Source organism: Globicephala melas, chromosome 5 (genome assembly GCF_963455315.2).
Source record: "Globicephala melas chromosome 5, mGloMel1.2, whole genome shotgun sequence".
Classification (NCBI taxonomy): Eukaryota; Metazoa; Chordata; class Mammalia; order Artiodactyla; family Delphinidae; genus Globicephala; species Globicephala melas.
The window spans coordinates 90,067,917-90,091,827 of NC_083318.1; the positions used below are offsets into that span (position 1 = coordinate 90,067,917).

At 36.3% G+C, this 23,911-nt stretch overlaps 1 protein-coding gene across 1 annotated transcript in view; it reads right to left on the minus strand.

Moving 5' to 3' along the window:
- Positions 1-1,186: 1,186 nt before the first annotated feature.
- Positions 1,187-23,911, minus strand: part of GC (GC vitamin D binding protein) — a 35,987-nt gene continuing 13,262 nt past the window's right edge. Inside the window, exons 2-12 of the mRNA XM_030878085.2 lie at positions 18,910-18,979; positions 18,197-18,329; positions 15,921-16,132; positions 14,652-14,784; positions 14,257-14,351; positions 10,740-10,869; positions 9,492-9,694; positions 8,440-8,569; positions 7,916-8,013; positions 6,285-6,417; positions 1,187-1,219 (exon numbers count right to left, since the gene is read on the minus strand). Coding sequence (XP_030733945.1) covers positions 1,187-1,219; positions 6,285-6,417; positions 7,916-8,013; positions 8,440-8,569; positions 9,492-9,694; positions 10,740-10,869; positions 14,257-14,351; positions 14,652-14,784; positions 15,921-16,132; positions 18,197-18,329; positions 18,910-18,979 — 1,370 coding nt within the window. The remainder of the gene's footprint in view (positions 1,220-6,284; positions 6,418-7,915; positions 8,014-8,439; positions 8,570-9,491; positions 9,695-10,739; positions 10,870-14,256; positions 14,352-14,651; positions 14,785-15,920; positions 16,133-18,196; positions 18,330-18,909; positions 18,980-23,911) is intronic.

The following is a 23,911-nucleotide window of genomic DNA, read 5'->3' on the forward strand; positions in this document are numbered from 1 at the left end:
CTTACAGAAAAGGGAACTGAGCTCTAGGCAGTATAATTTAAGTTTATAAAGATAGACGGAGAGGGGTTTCTAATCCAGATTGGGTGATTCCAAAAATGAGTTTCCTTGATCATCTCCATTGCAGTTCCTCTCAGAATGTTAATTTCCTTTTGCTGTTTCTAATGATTCATATTGTTGATAGTTGGAAGCTTGAATTTCATTAGTCAAAGGCTTTTGCTTTCATATCATTTTAGGAAAAGATACCAGTAAATCGGCAAAGTTAAAATTTTACATCATTGAAAAGCCTGTTTAAGATCTGAGATAAGCCAAAACCACTTTTTTAAATCATTTTTTTAAATTTCAGAAGCAATATATTTTTTTGTTGTTGTTGCGGTACGCGGGCCTCTCACTGTTGTGGCCTCTCCCGTTGCGGAGCACAGGCTCTGGACGCGCAGGCTCAGCGGCCGTGGCTCACGGGCCCAGCCGCTCCGCGGCATGTGGGATCTTCCCGGACCGGGGCACGAACCCATGTCCCCTGCATCGGGAGGCGGTCTCTCAACCACTGCGCCACCAGGGAAGCCCAGAAGCAATATCTTTAAAATGAATACAATTAAATCTAGAGAGAAAATATTTTTGTAGAAATGTGCACAGTTGAGATCACCTTCAGTTTAAAGTATGGAGTTCTATCGAAATTATTTTATACTTTTAATATCTTTATCAGGCATTTCTTAATGGGTGAAAATGTAATATCTGAAAGAAGGAAGTGGTACTATTTCAACAGTGTTGCTTTAATTTGAGGAATGCCGCTTACCTTCTGAGAATCCTGCCATGTTATCTTTAAGACTTGATGGTCTCTGTCTTTGAACTCAGTTTTTTCTATTGAATGCATTAAAATACCTGAAATGATCTCTATACTGTCATTATCTTAGATGTGAGGTTAAGATGGATATAGTACCAGGCTGAGGATCTGAATTCTAGTCCTAAATTTGTCAGAAGTTGGTCGTATATACTTGCGTAAGCTCCTTGACTTTTCCATATGCTTAATATTCTCATCTCATAAAATAGTCTCATAAAATGACTTTAAATAATTGTTAGAATAATTTGGACAAATAGTCTCCTTCCCATTATGATTTTAAAGATACATTGTACAAAGCTGGGTTCTTTGCTGCCTTTAAAAACTGTACTTACCTAAGACAGTACACATGCATCAGGACTGTAGGGTGTTCATTACAGCATCAATCTGAAATGAAAAAAATTATTTAAATCATGGAGTGTTTTGTTTGTAGACTAGAAGGTCATTTCAAAAGGTATAACAAATTTTTTTGAACCTTGTTTAGAGGAAAGGATTCTTGTCAAAATGCAGTTTTATATTGAACTTTTAATTGACCATCCTTCACATCCTTATTAGTTTTACTGTGTCCCTGCTCTTGAAGAGTTTACAGTATTCCAGGAAAAAAGACGAGGAAAAAATGACAATAGTTAATAGGCGCTAATTATTGGGTGTGCACTGAATGTTAAAGCATAACAGCTTGGGGGCCAGGGAAGCATTCCCAGAGGAGGTGGTGTCTAAACTGAATCCAGAATCTTGATGAAAGATTGAGCCACGTTATAGGGTGCGAATAGGGCAATCTAGGATGCGTCATTAGGTGCAAAACCTTGAGGTAAGAGCAACTTTAATGTACTTGAAAAATTGCAAGCAGTTCAGGAGAACCAACACAAGAGGAGCAAGAAGTAATGGTCAGTTTGGAGAGGAAACCAAGGGTCCAAATTCTTTGATTAAAAAAGAAAATTGGACTTCAATTTAGAAGCAACAGAGAGCAATTAGAATGTATTCACCATTTTGTGCTTTGCAAAGGTTATTTTGACCTCAGTATAGAGATGGAATTGGGTGTGAGGCACTGGAGGAAGACTGGAGATGGGAGACCAAGGGTGTAATCCCGGCAAAGATTGCCTAAGAGTACTGATAATGTAGAAGAAGGTATCTACTGAGAGATACTGAAGAGTTAGAATTGATAGGATTTGGAATTTAGCTGAATGTATATAGAAGTCAAGGATTCCATTTTAGACAATGTGAATGACGATAATATTTATACATTTAGGAAATAAGAGGGGGTTTTAGGGGAAAGACTTTGGGCATGTTGAGTTTGAATTTCTTGTGGGACAAGAGAGCCCCCATGGACAGTTGGATAAAAATGTTCGTGCTGAGGGGAGAGATTCTGGCTAGAGGTAGAGATTTGAAGATTGAAGGCATGTCCATGGATGAGAACACTCAGGGAAAATGTCATGTCATGAAAAGTGAAGAAGATCAAGGAAAAACTCTGGAAAACTTAAAACTTAAGGGATAGGCAGAGAGGAAGACAATACTAAAGAGAGTAAGAAGGGAAGAGTCAGAAGGAAAAAGGTAGAATATGATAATGCAGATGACAATTGTTTCAAGAAGAAAAATAATTGTGGGTATCAAGTGTTTTGCAGAGAAGGCTGGTAAGATAAGGACTGAAAAATGTTTATTAGATTTAGCAAGAAGATTTCAGTGTGACTTTGCCATTAGTGGTATGGTAGCATCAGAAGCCATACTGCAAAGGGTAGAGGAATTAATAAGAGGTGTAAGGAATGAGAGTATATACTGTTCTTTCAAGAATCTTGGCTGTAAGGGAAGGAGAAAAGTAGCTAGGGAGTAGTGTCTAAAGTATCTTAGTTTTTTAAGATCAGGAGATAAGTAACTTTAAATTAGAATCATTAAAAAGGTATTGTTGAAACAAAAGAGTGTAACTAATGAAAGAAGATTCCAAGGAAGTGGGATGAATGGAATTCAGAATGATACTACTGACCTGGTATCATTTTTGCTATTTTAACAATAATTTTGGATTTTCAGTCAGTAATTAATAGTCTTCCGGTATCAGTAATTTGCCTTTGTCATTATTAGCTAAATTTGGGCTGAATTCTGACAATGACATGGAGTGACAGGTAACAGACTCATTAAATAAACTTACGATTTTCCTTATATAATCTCTGTATATCTCACTCAACCCATGTGTAAAGGGGAATTATAATGTTACCTAACATTTAGAATTGTTTTAGATCATTCTATAAATACATGGAAAGCTATTAATATCCTGCCTAAGAAATAGAAATTGTTTAATAATTGCTAGCTATGATACTGAGGATTATAAAATCTACTTATACTGAGAGATGTAACAATTTTTCCTGAAGTATGGGAGAGAAGAAAAGGGGAGAGAAGGAGGTGAAGGGGATGAGAGAGGAAGAGTCAGTCTCCTCTTTGCCCAGCTTCTCTTGGCTATTTGCATTTGACTGTCTTCGAAATTTTAATGATCAACTCCAGCACATAACAGTGGCTTTCTGAAAACTTTGGGAAATCTGTTGGGACATCTTAGGGATAGCACAGTAATGAGTTTTCAGAAGAATGAACAGGGATGCCTTGCCTGAATGATGGAGAGGAATAAAAATCAAGTCTAATTTTGTAGCGGTAAGTTTTTCTACAGTCAGTGGGCCTCTACAGAATATAAAAATGGACCAGTCCTGAGTGCCATGGTAGAGCTGAAAGAAGATTACACTGATGGTTCTATTTCCTGATCATTTCAAGATCAGGGTGAGGGTAGGTAAGGGTAGATGACCACATAATGAAACACTGATTTAGTATGGTTCAGAGGCCCCTTCTGCCACTCTTCTAGCAACTGTGCCAAGTATATTTAGAACGGTAGACAGAAATGGATCCCTGGATATAAATGACTTGGAGTGAATGTAGTAGATGGGCACTACTTATAAGGAAAAGAAACTGTCAAGCATTTGGATGAGGAGATTAAATGATAAACTTAATGAGAAGTTATAATCCAAATTATAGGGTAAATGGGACAAATATTTACACAAAGCATTGAGAATTAAAGTGAATGCTGTTCTAGCAGATTGAAGTCAGAAAGCAGAGGTGAGCACACCTACCTCACAATGAGATTAACGTAGAAAGACAATCAAAAAGGCTAACAAACACCAGAGGGTCTAACGTCCGAGGGCTCTAAATAATCAAATGTTCATGAGTATCTCAACTCCATTCCTCTCACTGTTCTTTAGCTATTACGGAAAGTCTGGCTACTCAGCAGCAGCACTGCTATAAATTTACTGGTTATAAAGCAAGAAAAGAGAACACTACCAAACTGCCTTCTCATCATGGTTGTTGAAAATAAAGTTTTAAAACGGCAATGTGTTATAATGAAAAATATAGTGAAAAGCAGATTAAAGAAATGAAAAGCAAGAGGCTTGAAGGAAGCATGTGCTTCGTGCATAAAGCTCAGTTTGTCTCGTATGAGGTCAAAAATGTGTAACTGGATGAACAGATGATGGGACTAGAGATGGGTTACAAAAGCGGTATTTTGACAGAATATAAGAAAAGGATTTAGGCTTTTTTTTTCCTTGATGACTGCATGAGACCGTCAGAGCAAATTCTGCTGATAGAAAACACCTTTTAGGTAAGGTGACTTTTTTTTTCCCCCCTTCTGGAAAAGGCAGCCTAAGCAGCTATTTATATTACCCAAAGCCAGTTGGTAGTCCAGGAAGGAACTGTTCTGTTTAGTTGCCTTATGCTAAATGTTTTAATGCCGATAATGACCAAAATATCCTAATACTCCAAGTCTTTCAGTTTTTGTTTAGAATCTTACTTGTTTTGAATTTTAATGACAGGTGAACATGATATATTTCTCCGCAGAATTTAAAGAACAGGATTTTATTCTATTGTACCCTTTTCGTCTGGAATTCTGACTTTACAAATTATTACAAACAAGGTTGGCAAATAGGTTTGGGATTGGAGTGTATACATGGAAATTGGAGGAGAAATCAGAATCTTCAAGGGTATAGAGAAGAAAGACAAACAATATGATGTAGCTCGATTTGTTAATTTAAGGCTTTGTTTGGCAGTATACGGTGAAAAACAAAACTTCACTAAAACGTTAAGAGAATTGGTACGTATAACCCCAAACTTAAAAGAACAAAAACAAAGGCACAAACAGCTTTTCACAGTCTGACTTTCCAAAAACCACTTCAAATATAAAAGGGCCTCTACTGAGAAGAGAGAAAGACATTTTCTAGTTGGTAGAGAAAGCCAGACTAGACTCAGTAGAAATTATGAGGAGAATATCATGGTTTAGTTTATAGAAAAATGTTCTCATAAATGAAGCCACTGGGCAGTGAAAATAGTCTACCTCTAAGAGAAAATAAATTGACTGTATTTAAATGGAAGCTGAATGACCTGTGGAAGGGATTAACTGAGTAAAAAAGTACACTAAATGAGCTTCAAGGTTTTCTTCTGACACACAAACTTTTGTGATTTTTATTAAGTTTTAGGATATTATCAAATGTGCTCTGATAGAATAGTAATAGAAATAGAATAGAAAAATAGAATAATAAAATGAAACCAGCCTTTGTTGCTTTCATGGTTTAGATGAACAAAAATTCATGTAAGTTCTTGAAAAAGTTCTTTAACTTATAGAAAGGGACTTCTGATTGGCATTAAATCACTGGCCTAAGTAGTATTAACTTTTTTTTAAAATTTATTTTCTTTTTATTTATTTATTTATTTTTTTTGCGGTACGCGGGCCTCTCGCTGTTGTGGCCTCTCCCGTTGCGGAGCACAGGCTCCGGACGCGCATGCCCAGCGGCCATGGCTCATGGGCCCAGCCTCTCCGCGGCATGTGGGATCTTCCCGGGCCGGGGCACGAACCTGTGTCCCCTGCATCGGCAGGCGGACTCTCAACCACTGCGCCACCAGGGAAGCCCCGTAGTATTAACTTTTACACTATAGTTAAATTACTTTTATGTAAAAGCAAAAATGATGGGTCCAAAATGGATCATAAATGTTTCCTTCCCAATAGACAACAAAACCAACAATAGTTAAATCCGGCCAAAAGGGATACAACTTAATATCATGAACTTAAGAAAGAGATGAGCAAAGGAAGATGCTATTTTGGTATAGCATAGAGTTGTTCTTAACCCTGCCTCTATACTGCAGAAATAGAATGGGTGAGACATCAAAATTCTTGGAATTGTCACTAATACCTCCAAATTAGCTGTAAAGTGAAATGAAGTGCTCTCTTTATCTTTTTTGACTATTCTAATATAGCATTCTGAAATGACTGCTGGAGAATAATGGGTCAAATGGAGGATGTAAACAAACGGATTACTGCATCTGAAAAGGCCAACAAAACATTTCTCCATCAGGCAATCAATAACAAATGAGTAAATCTTACTATATAAGTTCTTAATACTATGCAGTGATTAAGTAGAGGGTTAAATTTTCTTACCTCTGAATTGCAGTAGAGAGGAGGTGAGTTTATAGAACAACACTTGGACGCAAAGTCTGAGCGCTTGTCAACCAGCTCTTCGAGTTCTGTCTCTGTGGCATCAGGCAGTTTTCCTCTTAGCCTCTCTGCCAGTCTGAAAGGCCAATTTTATGTAAAGTTTTACTAGATGTGTTTTATAAACATGTCTAGTGCAAAATGATAGCCACTTCAGATCTTTAGCAACAAAAAAGGAAAATATAGTTGCCCTTCTTAAGAAAACTTAATATCTGTGGAATGATTTTTAGTGCCTCAATTTGAGATTAGAAAGTGAAACCTGTCTCTTTAGATCATGAAAGTAAACATACAAACTGTTGCTGAATTTGAATTCCCGCCTTTCCCCTTTCATTCGCTCAGTTGCATCAATCAGCATGGATGACTTCCTCCTCTATTCTCCCTGACCTCTCATCTTCTCTCAAGTTCTAGATTTCAAACTCCTCAAAGAATACTTCCCTTACAGGACTTTGTCACCTTCATGTATTCTCCCTCATTTTATGTAATTTTCCCTTCAGTTTGCCTACTTCTCAACTAGCTATACTAGAAAACACAAAAAAGGTTAGAAACTTTGGCTCTTGTTTTTAGCTCTACTATTAACTAACTCTCTCTCTCCCTTTCAAGACGGTGCTAGGATCTGAATTCTCTTGATTCTCTCCCAGTTTGATTGGTCTGTGATCTTGGTAACTCTCTACCCTCATAATGGTTTATGACTCAGCCTGGTTTACGACTTTCTCCAAGAAATACTTGCCAGCCCACTCAGTAGTGGGATTGGGAAGTAGTAGAGACCCAAGTTTATCTGGATTTGGGATTAGTGAAATGGATACAGGGAAAGGACAACAGGGTGAGGGTGACTAGCCTGCTTATAAAAGCGTTATTGAAAAGAGTTGGTTCCAGCTGGGAGGGGAAAGCAAGTCAGACCAGAAGGAACTCTGGTAGGATAGGGAGGAAAAGGGCATGTATGGGATTGTAAATACCTAGACTCAATCGTTTCCATCTTCTCTACTTTCAAAACTCAAAATGTCAATTTGACTGCATTAACATTTTTAATGTATTGAGATTATATAAATTATCACTCAGTTGCCCCGTGTAATCCTGGAGTTCAAAACTGTTGGCAGAGAACTTAATCTTGCATTATCTGTAACATTCTATAATGCCTCCATGATCTATTAATTATGTAATTTTCTGATAACTGGGAAATAACCATTTTGAACTTAAGGATTTCACAGCTTTTTTTCTTTTAGAGCTTTGTTAAGGTAGACTTCATGGGGGTCACTGAAGAAGGTGTCATCCTTTTGGGATTCTTTATAAAGGTCTTTTTGTGGGGTTGTATTTGTGCTTGCTGGATCTGTGTTGTTCAAAATGATTTGAAATGAATCTAAGAAATTAATCAAGTTGAGAATGATATGATCTTCTCAACAGAGATTTTCCAGGAAGCCAGTAAAACTTTTTATTATTATTTTAGTGTTAACACTTATTTATAAAGAAATGCCTTCCTTTTGGGCTTAGCACATCTAAAGTCTTCAACTCTTCTTCAAATAGCAGTACTGGGCTACTATTATTGATAAATTTGGAGGAATCAGCCAGAACAAGTCCCTTACTTTTTCTTGTACTCAGTAAATGTGTTTTCTGAATAATCGGCACACAGTTCTTGTCCCTTTTCAATGAAAGAAGATAGTTCTCTCGTCAATTGAGGACCCTGTAAGAAAACAGTTATTTGTCTTGAAACACTGTCCAGGGAGATGTTAAATCAGAACTCCATGCAATGTATCAAGATGAGTGTTTATTATCTATATCAGATATTGGCTAACATTTTCTACGTAAGACCAGATTGTAAATATTTTAAGCTTTGTAAGTCCTATACAGTCTCTGCTGTACCTAGTCAACTACCACCATGGCAAAACAGCCATAAACAATAAGTAGAGCTATATGCCAATGAAACTTTATGAACACTGATGTTGGAGTCTTATATAATTTTCATGTATAATATTATTATTTTTAGGGCATTTAAAAATGTAAGACCATTCTTAGATCACAGACACCAGGCCAGATTTGCCCTATGAGCTGCAGTTTGCCAACCCTTGATCTATAGCAAAGTTGATAAAGAAAATATAGCACATTGTACCTTAGCATTGAAACAGGCAGTAGAGTCTTCAGAGTGGCAGCATTCATCAAGGCTTTTCAGGGTTGGCTCAAGTATTTTACTGAGGAATACTTCTGGAATATGAGTCTTCCTACTTAGATCAAACGTATACCTGGCATGAAAGAGAAAGGAGGTAACACTCTTTAACAATGGGTAGATTTGTGTAGGCATGTCATGTTTTGAAATTTGACATCTATTAAGGCAGAATACCTGCCTTCTTAATTAAAAATAAGATTTAATTAAAATTGACTCCAAACCAACAGGTTTGAAGTTAAAATCAATATTCTCATTTGAATGCAAATTATTAATAGTTGCTTTGAAGCTATTGTAACTAGTTAATTTAACTCAAGTAAAATGCTGTATGTACTACATATAAATTTGTTTATATATTTATATATAAACAGATCTACTTCACATGCCTATGGAACTGTCCTTTATGCAACTATAATACAATGAACCCTATATAAAGCATCAAGTGAGTAACTTAGGTAGCTTTTCTGTGAAAGTAGTTTGTGTAAATTCTTCCATTGTCTCATCCCATTGTTTATGCATTTATAAAAACAATGAGGGGCTTCCCTGGTGGCGCAGTGGTTGAGAGTCCGCCTGCCTATGCAGGGGACACGGGTTCGTGCCCCGGTCTGGGAAGATCCCACATGCCGCGGAGCCTGCGCGTCCGGAGCCTGTGCTCCGCAACGGGAGAGGCCACAGCAGTGAGAGGCCCGCGTACCGCAAAAAAAAAAACAATGAGTACTTAGACAAATGTAAATTAGTTTCAATCCAAATTCAGTCTAAATTCTGCTCTCTAATACTGGTAATTGATTTTAGGGCCTGTTGACTTAATTAAGAAATATTTTTACACCTCAAGTATGCACGTACTCGTAGTTCATGCAACTCAGTATACGCAGCCAATGGTTTATTTTAGTTCTTAGCTGGAGGAAAACAGATAAAGGCTTACTATTTCTTCCCATTTTAATTTCTTTGTCACTTAATGCTAGTGAATATCAATACTGTCAAATTAGATCAACCCTACTTACTGATCCAGGACTTTGGTGTTTCCTTTATCACACACATCTTTGTTTGTGGGCAACTTGACATCTGGTAGGTCGGGGTTTGGGGCAGCTGGCATGAAGTAAGTGCACACAAAAATGTCCATGGGTGTTCTTTCTTGACAACAGTCCTTAAACTTAGAATTCTTTGTGGATAAGTTGTCACAGATTTTTACTGTGTACTCAGGCAGCTACAAAAGCAATTGTGAGTTTGTGCATTGTTAGTTTCCTAGTTAGTCTAATTAAAAATAAGGAAGGCTTACAAAAGTCAGTGTGAATGCTCTTTCAAGGTACATTGGTAGGACATTTGTGGAGGGCAATTTGTCAACGTGTACTAAGAGCCTTAAAGTATACAATCTGATTTCCACGAATTTACTCTCAGAAAATAATTATGGGTGAAGGGAAGATTTAGCTACAAGACTATTAAGGGCAGCATTGCTTAACATATTAAACTGAAACAACCTAAATCCAATAAAAGGGGACTGGTTAAATAAAAAGATGGCATATCTAGGTAGATTAATGCAGCATATGCAATACATACATAGAGTCCCACTTAGCCATTATAAGTCAGGTTATAGAAAAACATCTATGGACATAGACAGGTATCTATGGACATAGACAGGTATCCTTAATGAAAAAAGGCCAGGTAACAAAGTATCTATCTCTAAAGAGGTCCACAGACACGTAGTGACTTTTATTTAAGTAACAGTTCAAATTTGTATCTACTTGAAAGGATTATATAAATGGAAGGTGAGAAATTTGGATGACTATCAAATTTTAATAGACATAACAAAAACATTAGACACTTTAAATAATGGTTGTAGTGTTGTCTAATAGAACAGATGATGAATGATGAAATAAATAATTTCTATCTGTACTGTGCAATACTGAGCATTTGAAAAGTGGCTAGTGTTACCAAAGTTGAAGTTTAAACTTGTTTAATTTAAACTTAACTATATACGACTAGTAGATCTGCATTGGGCTCTGTAGGTAGAGTAAGGTGTTGGGAATCAGAATCTTGTCCTTGTGTGTGGACTTTGCCACTTGCTAGTTGTATGACTTCAAATTATTAATCCTTGCTAATCTTCTGTTTCCTCATCTGTAAAACTGAGTTAACAATATATTTAAATTTCATAGGATACATATGAGGATTCATTGAGATGATGCATATAAAAAGCAGCTTAGGAGAAAGTCTGCCACTCAGTATGTGGCTCATGATGATGATGATTGTCTTACCTCCTTAGCCATGCAGTCCTCAGAGGCAGACTCACAGCACTTGGAGAGGATTGTGGTAACACCTTCAGCCAGTGGCAAAACATCCTCCAGATTTGCAGTAGGCACTTTTTGGGCAAATTTTATGAGATGGCTAAACAGTTAAAAATGAATTAGTAGTTTACCCATATTCCCAGTTTTTTTTTTGGTTTCATTATGAACACAGAGTCGGGAGGAGTAATAGCATAATTTTAATTCCTCAATGGCTGCATAGAGCACAACTGCTATGTGATGGATTCTTTGTGCAGAAGTCACTATTCAGAATTCAGTCATCCCCAATGAATCTTTTCATATTTTCAGTACTGATACAGAGCTTCTCTTCTGGCCAGATCTACACAGTTGAAGCATGCCTTTAAAATGTTAGATCTAACGTATAGCTGATTCACTTTGTTATACAGCAGAAACTAACACAACATTGTAAAGCAATTATACTCCAATAAAGATGTTAAAAAAATAGTTGTGATAAAAAAAAGTTAGATCTAAAATGGCAATAAAGAAAGCACTAATGTCTATTCATAAGGCCAGCGTTGTGTTTTTGTGACCCCTCATTGTGTTTAAAAATTTTCATAAGTTCATTTAGAAACTACAGATAAAAGAAATAATGAAGACCTATAGCCCTAGACCACAGAGTTAATAAATGTTGATGTTTTGGTGTATTACCCTGAAGTATTTTATAAGGCTTACAAGGTATTTTATAAGCGATTATGCTCTGCTATACCATTCACCTATTTTCCTTTTTCACTTAATATATCAGGAATAGGTTCTATATCATTCTTTTTAAATTGCGGCAAAAAACATATAAAATTGGCCATCTTAACCATTTTTAAGTGTATAGTTCAGTAATGTTAAGTATATTTACTTTTATATGACAGATCTCTAGAAATTTATCTTGCAAAATTAAAACTCGAAACCCATAAATACTGCCCCCTCCCCACTGATCCACCCTCAGCCTTTGGTAAGCTTCTACATTTTTGCTTTCTTTTTCTATGACTTTTATTACTTTAGATATTCTATATGAGTGAAATCATACAGTATTTGTCCTTTTGTGACTGCTTATTTTGCTTAGCCTAATGTCCTCAATGTTCATCCATGTTGTAGCATGTGACAGGAATTTAAGACTGTATAATATGTAATATAGGTATGTATTGTATGTATGTATCACACATTATCCATTCATCTGTCAGTGGACATTTGGGTTGCTTCTACCTCTTGACTATTGTGAATAATGCTGCAGTTAACATGGGTGTGCAAATATCTCCTTGAGGTTCTGCTTTGAATTTCCCTGGACATATATGCAGAAGTGAGATTGCTGGATCATATGGTGACTCTATTTTTAAATTTTTGAGAAACCTTCATACTATCTTTCACAATGGCTGTACCATTTTGCATTCCCATCAGCAGTGCACAAGGATTCCAATTTCCCCATATCCTTGCCAACACTCATTTTCTGTTCTTTTGGTAGTGGCCATCCTAACAGGTGTGAGATGATATCTCATTGTGGCTTTGATTTGTATTTCTCTTATGATTAGTGATGTTGAATATCTTTCCACTTACATATCTCTTGTTGAATCATCTATTCAATTATTTTTAATCAAGTTATTTTTTGTTGAGCTGTAGAAGTTCCTTACACATTCTAGATATTAAACCCTTATTAGACAGATGACTTGCAAATATTTTCTTCCATCCCATAGATTGCCTTTTCACTTGGTTTTTTCCTTTAAAGTGCAGTAGTTTAAGCTTGATTTAGTCCTGTATATCTATTTTTGCTGTGACCTATGCTTTGTTATTTCCAAGAAATTGCCAAATCCAATGTCCTGAAGTTTATTCCCTATGTTTTCTTCTAGGAGTTTTATAGATTTAGATCTTTAATCCATTTTGAATTCATTTTAATATATGGTGTAAGGTAAGGGTTCAACTTCATTTTTTTGCAAGTGCAAATCCAATTTTTCCACACCATTTGTCGAAGAGACTTTTTTCTCAATCATGTAGTTTTGGCACCCTTGTGGAAAATCATTTGGCCATATATATTAGGGTTTCTATATGAGCGCTCTATTCTTTTCCACTGGTCTCTCTGCATCTTGTTATGCCCATACCGCAGTGTCTTTATTACTGTTGCTTTGTAATATGTTTTGAAATCAAAGTGTGAGACCTCCAACTTTGTTGTTCTTTTTCCAGATTGTTTTGGCTATAAGGAGTCCCTTGATATTCCATATGAATTTTAGGGTGATTTTTTTTCTGTTTCAGCAAAAAAAAAAAAAAAAACCATTGGGATATTGATAGAGATTACATTGAATCTGTAGATTGCTTTGATAGTATGGATATTTTTACAACATTAATTCTTCCAATCCATAAGCATGAAATGTCTATTTGTAGTTTTGATTTCTTTTAGCAATACTTTGTTTTCATTAAATATTCTTTTAAAATATAATTATAACAAACTGTATGGCATTCTCTCATAAATGGATATATCATGATTGATTTAAATGTGCTCTATTAGGAAATATCTAAGTTTTTCATATTTAAAAAAAATGTGGCAGCAATGTTTTTAGCTAACTCTTTGTCCACACTCAGTGATAGTTCCTTGGAGTAAATTCCTAGACACTAATGCAAGTATAAATTTATGATTAAGACATATATGTATATTGTTATAGGGGGTTTTATACTATGAATTCCTATGCTCTGCATGCCAAATACTCTAAATGCAAGGAAAACTAAAGGGAAGTTTTAGAGAAGATGCCATTTAGTATTTCAGTAGTTCTAATGGAAGACTATTTTTTAAAGGACTCATGAAAGTAGTTTCTATGCCCTTTGGGGGAACATTAAGATCTGGTCCCAGCATGAATTCTTTCATTACCATTAGAGGAAAACACTTGTGGATCAGAGTAAAAGGAATTAAAGAGACTCTAAATACTGAAGATATAAAGCTGACAAATCTAGATGTCTGAGAAGTTGAGGGAAGTGTAAACATAGAAACTGTCAAAATTGTGAAATTAACCATACAAAAATCAAAGTGAAGCTTATAAACAAAGTAAGTAATTAGAATAAATTCATGAAGCTTAAGAGATGTACACTATAGAGCACAAAGCTTCATATAACAAGAATTCAGGAAGTTTTTTCCCAAGGAAAACATAGGCAAAGCAAGTAACACGTGATGAATAAAAACGATTGTTTTTGCTCATGTGTTTGTAATACATGCTAATATGAATACTGAGGAGATAATTTCTAGTGGTCTACCAGTCTTCCCATATGAGCATATGGAAAAGGTTGATTAAAATCAAATTATGTTTTAGAAAAGTTTTGTTCCTTATTCATATTTTGTGTGGAGAAAAGAAAAAATAACTGGGCCCTACTTGAGGATTATTGGAGCATAACACTATGGTCTGTATCTTCTATTACAAACATTTTCTTAGAGAATCCTAATATTATGGATCAATAGGGCAGAAACAAACAGCTATACATGCTGATGGTGCTAAATCTTTACCTGAGCCTTGATTTCTCCTTCCCATAAGCAGAGTATTGTGAACAGATTCTATTTGACATTGTGGTGAGAAGTGATAAATGTTTAAGCTGAAGTCTCTAGAAAATAAATGAGAGAATGTCATTAGATGGTCAGGATCCATTGAAAGCAGTGTGCAGGAATGGCCAAAAAGAGACCATTTGGACTCCTTTTGATGACTAGAAAACTGAATTCTGACCAACGGAACTTTTTCCCCAGAGGTGATTGTGTGTTTTTTCCAATTAACAAAATACGAAAGAGACATTTTAAAAACGTTTACGGATTCCAGAATCGGAATCTTGCTAACATTATTTGAAAGGAACGGCATTAATAGAAGCAGAAGAAAAAAGAACATAACTATGTAACAAAATGACACTTACCTCTTTCAAAAAGCATACTGTTGGGTTTGGTGAGGTACAGCACAACCCTACCATGGAGAGAGAACTCTTGGTGTAACTGACTAATAGTGTCAAAGGAGCTTGTCCATAATTAATGGAATATTCATACATAAATCTGTGGGGGGAAAAATAGGATTGGTCAAAACATTTGTGGGAAACAGTCTTTTTCAGAAATATTTTGATGGAAAAAGGGTGCATGTTAGTTGATAGTTATAATATCTAAAAAGCACTAGGGATTTAGAGAAAGGGTGATAATACTAGTCACTTTTAATCAATATCTTCATTTAAAAAATCGTTTCTAAATTTCCATGTAGATTACTTGGGAGGGGTCATTTGTCCCTTTATTCCTTTAGCATCTGCCATATGCATGGCCTATGGTAGCTGCTTATTAACGTTGGTGGAAAAAATTGAAATGAAGGTAATGGAATTATCTTTCATTATCTGTTTATTCTAGACAATTGCTGTGTATAGGCTTGTTTGTTGAAATTATTTTAATTTTTGTGAGCATAAGCCACTAAGTGTCTAAAGAGACTGAGATCTTAGGCAAAATCCTCCCTGAATTCACAGGGATGGGCAAGCCAACCAACTTTTATGAAATGACGACCTTGATTTCATACTTCTAAAGCCAGTTTGAATGATGTTGCTTTTGACTTCTGTGTGTGTATATATATATTTCTCTATTATCATAATTTTTTTTACAACTTTATGATCTTCTGAGAGTAAAGAATCAATATATAATCGGCTCTTCATGAATGTTAAGAAGGTAAAAGTAATAATGTCCACTAATGTGGTACAACAAGTGTCATGTTCACAAGTGTTTCTGGGAATGTACTGTAAGAATGAAAAACTGTTTATTTCTTATGCTCTACTGGAAATTAAATACTTGTGCACAGCAATAAAATTCTATCAGATGGAGTGTGCAAGGATCCCTAACATAAGAGGAATCACAACAGCTGCTGTCAAATATTTGAACGTGTCATGTGGACAGGGGATCCAAGTGAGTCTGCTTCAGATACTAGAACTAGGATGAGAGAGGGTGGACGTTTGGGAAAGTTGACTTCATCTCCATCTGAGAAAGCTATTTGTAATAGGCACTGACAGAGATGGGATGTTGTGGGTGACAGTCAAGTTTTCGTTATTGGTAATTGTCCGGGTTGCGGTATAAGAGGTGTTTATATAGAATAGTGGGTTAGATTAGACATGTATGTTATTTTATGCCCTGAAGTTTTACATATGATGAAAGCAGCTTACTGATCAGCAAACCCCTTGGGATCTTTCCTGAATGCCTCACAGATCTCATCATTTGTTGGCTCTACATAGGTAGGAAATTCTTGTGGCTGGTGCTTCAGGGCAGCCATACAGAGTTTCTTTTCAAGGCCCTCTTTGGTGCAGCACTCGGGAGTTCCTGGGTGCACTGGGAATGGAGAGTCACTTTCACAGGACTTAGCAGACAATGCTGAAGTCTAGAATGAGAAAAGAAAAGTAAACTCACATATGTGCAAGTTTCCAGGCTTATAGTTCTCCATTTAGTATAACATCTTAGTCTTAAATTTTAAAATTCTCCTTAGTAACAAACTGGCCATGACAAGCTGCATTATTCTAGTTACAGGCTAGTACAGGGTCTTATGTTAAGACTCAGAGTAGGACCAAAAGAGAACCTTCATTAACAAGTTAACTGTATATGATTGCAGCTGTTAGAGGTTTGATCCTCTAGTACAGTGTTTATCCACAGGGATATTAACATCTCTAAGGATGAGGGAGGTCATTTGAAAAAGCTCCATTGATTCTGATGTGATCTCCCATCTGTATTCTGTTCTAAATACCGTTAAGAATGGGGACCTCCCTCTTCCCTCCTCTCCTCCCTTTGTTAAATGAACAGGCTCTTAATCCTTGACTGCTTTCGTCTTCAACATTGATTTGCATTCTCCTACTCAATGGTTCTTTAGCCTGCTTTTGCATCAGTGTATAAAAATAAGAAATGCCAAAAAAGAAAAAAAGAAATACCTGGGCTGCATAACACAGAAATTCTGATCAGTAGGTCAAAGATGAGGCCTGAGGGCCTGTTTTTTCCCCAAAGTCCCAAAGTTTATTCTCCTATGCATCATGGGTTGAAGCACTGGTACAACTTAATTTACTGCCTCAACAGTGGTGCATAGATACGTGTGGGCGGACTAAGCCCATGGTAAGAGTACCAGCAAAGCAGTTGTAGCAACAAAATGTTCTTTTTGGAAAGAATTTGATACCTGGAATAAAAATGTGGAATAGAAATAGTCCCATGGAAATAGAAATAAGTCCATGGAAAAAATTGGGGATTTACATGGGAAAATGATTTTGACATCTTTACAGTTATTTTATAAGATATCTTTTGAAGATAAAACTTCTAAAGATCTTTCCTATCGATGAAGGAAAGCAAAGCAACATGATGAATCATTTATGTAAACCAAAAGTAAACAGTGAATCTTTTCCCATTTCTTTCCCTGGCAACTTTCCTATTTTTCCTTTTTTATTACCTCCTTTCCAATAAAAAAACAAAGTTTACAAAGAAAGTAACATATTTGTAGAAAAAAAAATTGCTTTGTAAAGCAGGAAAATGGTGTTATCCAAAAAATGTCAATGCTATCTCTGTTCTTATGATCTGTCTCTAACAGTCTTGGATGGGTTATGACCAAACATTTCTGGTCGAGGGATGGGTTAGCAAATATGTAAAACACAATGGAAATAAAAATGTGTTCTGTTTTTTTGATTGTAGTTGGTAGTTTGCTTGTTTATTTTAAGATAATGCAGAAGGTTGTGTTGAAATGACATATTATTTGTGGAGTTGTTGGTGGGAGAAAACGATAACGTTCTTAGAATGTAGATAAGGTCCAGGTAAAGAAATTAATAGGTAAGAGTCATAGAATATATTTTAATTAGATCTTTGGAGCATTGTGTCTGTTGGCTAACTGTTGAAGTCTTGAGCAGTGAGACATTTGTCTGTAGAGGCCTTTATCAAGATGCAGCTAAATGTCATTTTTATTCTTCCGGATGACAGTATCAGTAAATTGCTAGAAACACCTGTAGTTTCACATTTTTCAGCTGTTGTCTATATTTTGAAAACTGTCATTTCAGCATTTTTAATTTCTGCATGTATATCTAAGGTAGAAAATGCAGAACTGTGTGTGTATATACAGGGCAATTTTTGAACCCCCAAATAACTTGAAACCAACACTAAGTTTTTCCAGGGCACTTGGTACCAGTCTTGGCATGATACAGGTATGGGTATTGGTAGGCTTCTAAGATACACAGAATATATTCGAATTATTTCAAGAGGTCCATGAATTAATAATACATACCCCAGTTTTCTCATTTGAAGCTTGTAGGACTAATGGGCAGAATTGGTTCACTATACCAGAATAAATTTGGACTCTAGGATAATAGACTTCGTATCTCCCTCAAACTTGGAGTAGGGGGGTTGCTGTCTAAAATTTCCCCAAGATACGATGTAAAGGCCTGGGCCAGCATAGACATGGCCAACCACACAATCCTACCCTGTTGTCATAACAGTCAGGGTCGGCCCCCTCAGCACAGCAGGCTTCTGTCAAGGAGACAACTTCATTCACAAGATGACTGATCTGTTCAAAGGTAGCACTGGGAAATTTTCTGCTGTATAGGACCATTGACCTGAGGAGAAATGGAAGTCAATGTATGCAGAATTTTTTAAAGTTTTCACATTTGCACATATTTTAATATGAAATCTATTCAATTTTTTAGTGGAATATTGCACCCATGTTCTTGACTAGTGAAAATATGACATTGGCTTTAAAAATAAGTTTATCTGGAACAAAGACGCATCTTGTAACAGTAGAACTTGAGTTTGGGAGTTCCATCAAACCAGCCTCATGTTCTTTCCTCTCTCAAGCCTCCCCAAATGAACCTTTCCTTTACCTTGCTGCCTTTGTTTGGCAGCGTCATAGCGTGTACTATTTGCCTTTTAATTCACCTTAGAAAACTATGCTTACTTGTTTTCTCAACTCATTAGTATACTTGTAATAAATTCTTAGACCATATTAACAATAGTTCAGCTGGAATCTTTGGATGTCCTCCATTTGCCTGACATCTCTGCCCACTTTGACCCTGGGGCTCTATCCTCTTAATCTTAATGGAGATCAGTTCAGTCCCTGACACAGAACTGAAAATACCTCACACTTAGCTTCATTCAAGGTCAGGTAACTAGGAGAGTGAGCGAGTACCTCATACTTACAAAGATGTGAAGTCATCTTTTCCCAGGCTGGCGAGTTCCTTGCAGACTTTATCTTTCTCATAATCTCGACCTAGGAACCAGAAATATATATTAAAAAAGTATCTTTTTCCTTTTAAATGAATGTTGCATTAAATGTATATATACAAAGGGATCTTCCACATGACTCATCAATGGTGAAAGTAGCATTTTTCTCAATACCTATATGCAATTACACTTTTTGGTGCCTTTCTGTTTTATCACAATGGATCAAAATTTGATGGCATGCTATAAACTTTAATGAAAATTAAAGAAATAAAATAAGAAAAAGGATTAACTATAGAGGGCAGACAACAGAAGCAAGAAGAACTACAATTCTGCAGCCTGTGGAAGGAAAACCACATTCACAGAAAGATAGACAAAATGAAAGGCAGAAGACTTTGTACCAGATGAAGGAACAAGATAAAACCCCAGAAAAAACAACTAAATGAAGTGGAGATAGGCAACCTTCCAGAAAAAGAATTCAGAATAATGACAGTGAAGATGATCCAGGACCTCGGAAAAAGAATGGAGGCAAAGATTGAGAAGATGCAAGAAATGTTTAACAAAGACCTAGAAGAATTAAGGAACAAACACCTAGAAGAATTAGAGAACAAACAGAGATGAACAATAACTGAAATGGAAAATACACTAGAAGGAATCAATAGCAGAATAACTGAGGCAGAAGAATGGATAAGTGACCTGGAAGATAAAATAGTGGAAATAATTACTGCAGAGCAGAATAAAGAAAAAAGAATGAAAAAAATTGAGGACAGTCTCACAGACCTCTGGGACAACATTAAATGCACCAACATTAACATTATAGGGGTCCCAGAAGGAGAAGAGAGAGAGAAAGGACCCGAGAAAATATCTGAAGAGATTATGGTTGAAAACTTCCCTAACATGGGAAAGGAAATAGCCACCCAAGTCCAGGTAGTGCAGAGAGTCCCAGGCAGGATAAACCCAAGGAGAAACATGCCGAGACACATAGTAATCAAATGAATAAAAATTATTGAAAGCAACAAGGGAAATGTGACAACATACAAGGGAACTCCCATAAGGTTAACAGCTGATTACTCAGCAGAAAATCTACAAGCCAGAAGGGAGTGGCATGGTATGTTTAAAGTGATGAAAGGGAAGAAGATACAACCTTGCTGGATGTAATATCCAGCAAGGATCTCATTCAAATTTGACAGAGAAATCAAAAGTTTTACACACAAGCAAAAGTTAAGAGAATTCAACACCACCAAACCAGCACTACAACGAATGCTAAAGGAACTTCTCTAAGTGGGAAACACAAGAGAAGAAAAGGACCTACAAAAACAAACCCATAACAATTAAGAAAAGGGTAATAGGAACATACATATTGATAATTACCTTAAATGTGAAAGGATTAAATGCTCCAACCAAAAAACACAGGCTTGCTGAATGGATACAAAAACAAGACCCATATAGGTGCTGTCTACAAGAGACCCACTTCAGACCTAGGGACACATACAGACTAAAAGTGAGGGGATGGAAAAAGATATTCCATGCAAGTGGAAATCAAAAGAAAGCTGGAGTAGCAATACTCATATCAGATAAAATAGGCTTTAAAATAAAGACTATTACAAGAGACAAGGAAGGACACTACATAATGATCAATGGATCAATCCAAGAAGATATAAGAATTATAAATATATATGCACCCAACATAGGAGCACCTCAATACATAAGGCAACTGCTAACAGCTATAAAAGGAAACTGACAGTAACACAGTATTAGTGGGGGACTTTTAACACCTCACCACAATGGACAAATCATCCAGACAGAAAATTAATAAGGAAACACAAGCTTTAAATGACACAATAGACTGGATAGAGTTAATTGATATTTATAGGACATTCCATCCAAAAACAGATTACAGTTTTCAAGTGCACATGGAACATTCTCCAGGATCACTTCTTGGGTCACAAATCAAGCCTTAGTAAGTTTAAGAAAATTGATATCATATCAAGCATCTTTTCTGACCACAATGCTATGAGATTAGAAATCAACTACAGGGAAAAAAACATAAAAAACACAAATACATGGAGGCTAAACAATACGTTACTAAATAACCAAGAGGTCCCGAAGAAATCAAAGAGGAAGTCAAAAAATACCTAGAGACAAAGTACAATGAAAACACAACAATCCAAAACCCTTGGAATGCAGCAAAAGCAGTTCTAAGAGGGAAGTTTATAGCAATACAAGCCTACCTCAAGAAACAAGAAAAATCTCAAACTATCTAACGTTACACCTCAAGGAACTAGAGAAAGAAGAATAAACAAAACCCAAAATTAGCAGAAGGAAAGAAATAAAACATCAGAGCAGAAATAAATGAAATAGAAACAAAGAAAACAGTAGCAAAGATCAATAAAACTAAAAGCTGATCCTTTGAAGGTAAACAAAATTGATAAACCTTTAGCCAGACTCATCAAGGAAAATAGGGAGAAGACTCAAATCAATAACGTTAGAAATGAAAAGGAGAAGTAACAATGGATACCGCAGAAATACAAAGCATCGTAAGAGACTGCTAAATGCAACTCTATGCCAATAAAATGGACAACCTGGAAGAAATGGACAAATTCTTATAAAGGTATAAACTTCCAATACTGAACCAGGAAGAAATAGAAAATATGAACAGACCAATCACAAGTAATGAAATTGAAACTGTGACTAAAAATCCTCCGGACTTCCCTGGTGGCGCAGTGGTTGAGAGTCCGCCTGCCGATGCAGGGGACACGGGTTCGTGCCCCGGTCCGGGAAGATCCCACATGCCACAGAGTGGCTGGGCCCATGAGCCATGGCCGCTGAGCCTGCACGTCCAGAGCCTGTGCTTTGCAATGGGAGAGGCCACAACAGAGAGACGCCCATGTACTGAAAAAAAAAAAAAAAAAAAATCTTCCTACAAACAAAAGTCCAGGACCAGATGGCTTCACAGGTGAATTCTATCAAACATTTGGAGAAGAGCTAACACCTATCCTTCTCAAACTCTTCCAAAATATAGCAGAGGGAGGAACACTCCCTCAATCTATGAGGCCACCATCACCCTGATACCAAAACCAGACAAAGATACTACAAAAAAAGAAAATTATAGACCAATATCACTGATGAATATAAATACAAAAATCCTCAACAAAATACTAGCAAACAGAATCCACCAACACATTAAAAGGATCATACACCATGATCAAGTGGGATTTATCCCAAGGATCCAAGGATTCAATATACACAAGTCAATCTATGTGATACACCACATTAACAAATTGAAGGAAAACCATATGATCATCTCAATAGATGCAGAAAAAGCTTTTGACAAAATTCAACACCCATTTATGATAACTCTCCAGAAAGTGGGCATAGAAGGAACCTACCTCAACATAATAAAGGCCATATATGAGAAACCCACAGCAAACATTCTCAATGGTGAAAAACTGAAAACATTTCCTCTAAGATCAGGAACAAGACAAGGATGTTCACTCTCACCACTATTATTCAACAAAGTTTTGGAAGTCCTAGCCACAGCAATCAGAAAAGGAAAAGAAATAAAAGGAATACAAAATGGAAAAGAGGAAGTAAAATTGTCACTGTTTACAGATGACCTGATACTATACATAGAGCATCCTAAAGATGCTACCAGAAAACTACTAGAGCTAATCAATGAATTTGGTAAAGTTGCAGGATACAAAATTAATGCACAGAAATCTCTTGCATTCTTATACACTAATAATGAAAGAAAAAGAAATTAAGGAAACAATCCCATTCACCATTGCAACAAAAAGAATAAAATACCTAGGAATAAACCTACCTAAGGAGACTAAAGACCTGTATGCAGAAAACTATAAGACACTAATGAAAGAAATTAAAGATGATACCAACAGATGGAGAGATATACCATGTTCTTGGATTGGAAGAATCAACATTATGAAAATGACTGTACTAACCAAAGCAATCTACAGATTCAATGCAATCCCTATCAAATTACCAATGGCAATTTTTACAGAACTAGAACAAAAAAAATCTTAAAATTTGTATGGAGACACAAAAGACCCCAAATAGCCAAAGCAGTCTTGCAGGAAAAAAATGGAGCTGGAGGAATCAGACTCCCTAACTTCAGACTATGCTACAAATCTACAGTAATCAGGACAGTATGGTACTGGCACAAAAACAGAAATATAGATCAGTGGAACAGGATAGAAAGCCCAGAGATAAACCCACACACCTATGGTCAACTAATCTATGACAAAGGAGGCAAGGATATACAATGGAGAAAAGACAGTCTCTTCAATAAGTGATGCTGGCAAAACTGGACAGCTACATGTAAAAGAATGAAATTAGAACACTCCCTAACACCATACCCAAAAATAAGCTCAAAATGGATTAGAGACCTAAATGTAAGATCGGACACTGTAAAACTCTTGGAAACATAGGAAGAACTCTCTTTGACATAAATCACAGCAAGATCTTTTTTGACCCACCTCCTAGAGTAATGGAAATAAAAACAAAAATAAACAAATGGGACCTAATGAAACTTAAAAGCTTTTGCACAGCGGAGGAAACCATAAACAAGGCGAGAAGACAACCCTCTGAATGGGAGAAAATATTTGCAAATGAATCAACAGACAAAGGTTTAATCTCCACAATATATAAACAGCTTACGCAGCTCAATATTAAAAAACAAACAACCTGATCCAAAAATGGGCAGAAGACCTAAATAGACATTTCTCCGAAGAAGACATACAGATGGCCAAGAAGCACATGAAAAGCTGCTCAACATCACTATCAGAGAAATGCAAATCAAAACTACAATGAGGTATCATCTCACAACAGTTAGAATGGGCATCATCAGAAAATGTACAAACAAATGCTGGAGAGGGTGTGGAGAAAAGAGAACACTCTTGCACTGTTGGTGGGAATGTAAATTGGTACAGCCACTATAGAGAACAGTGTGGAGTTTCCTTAAAAA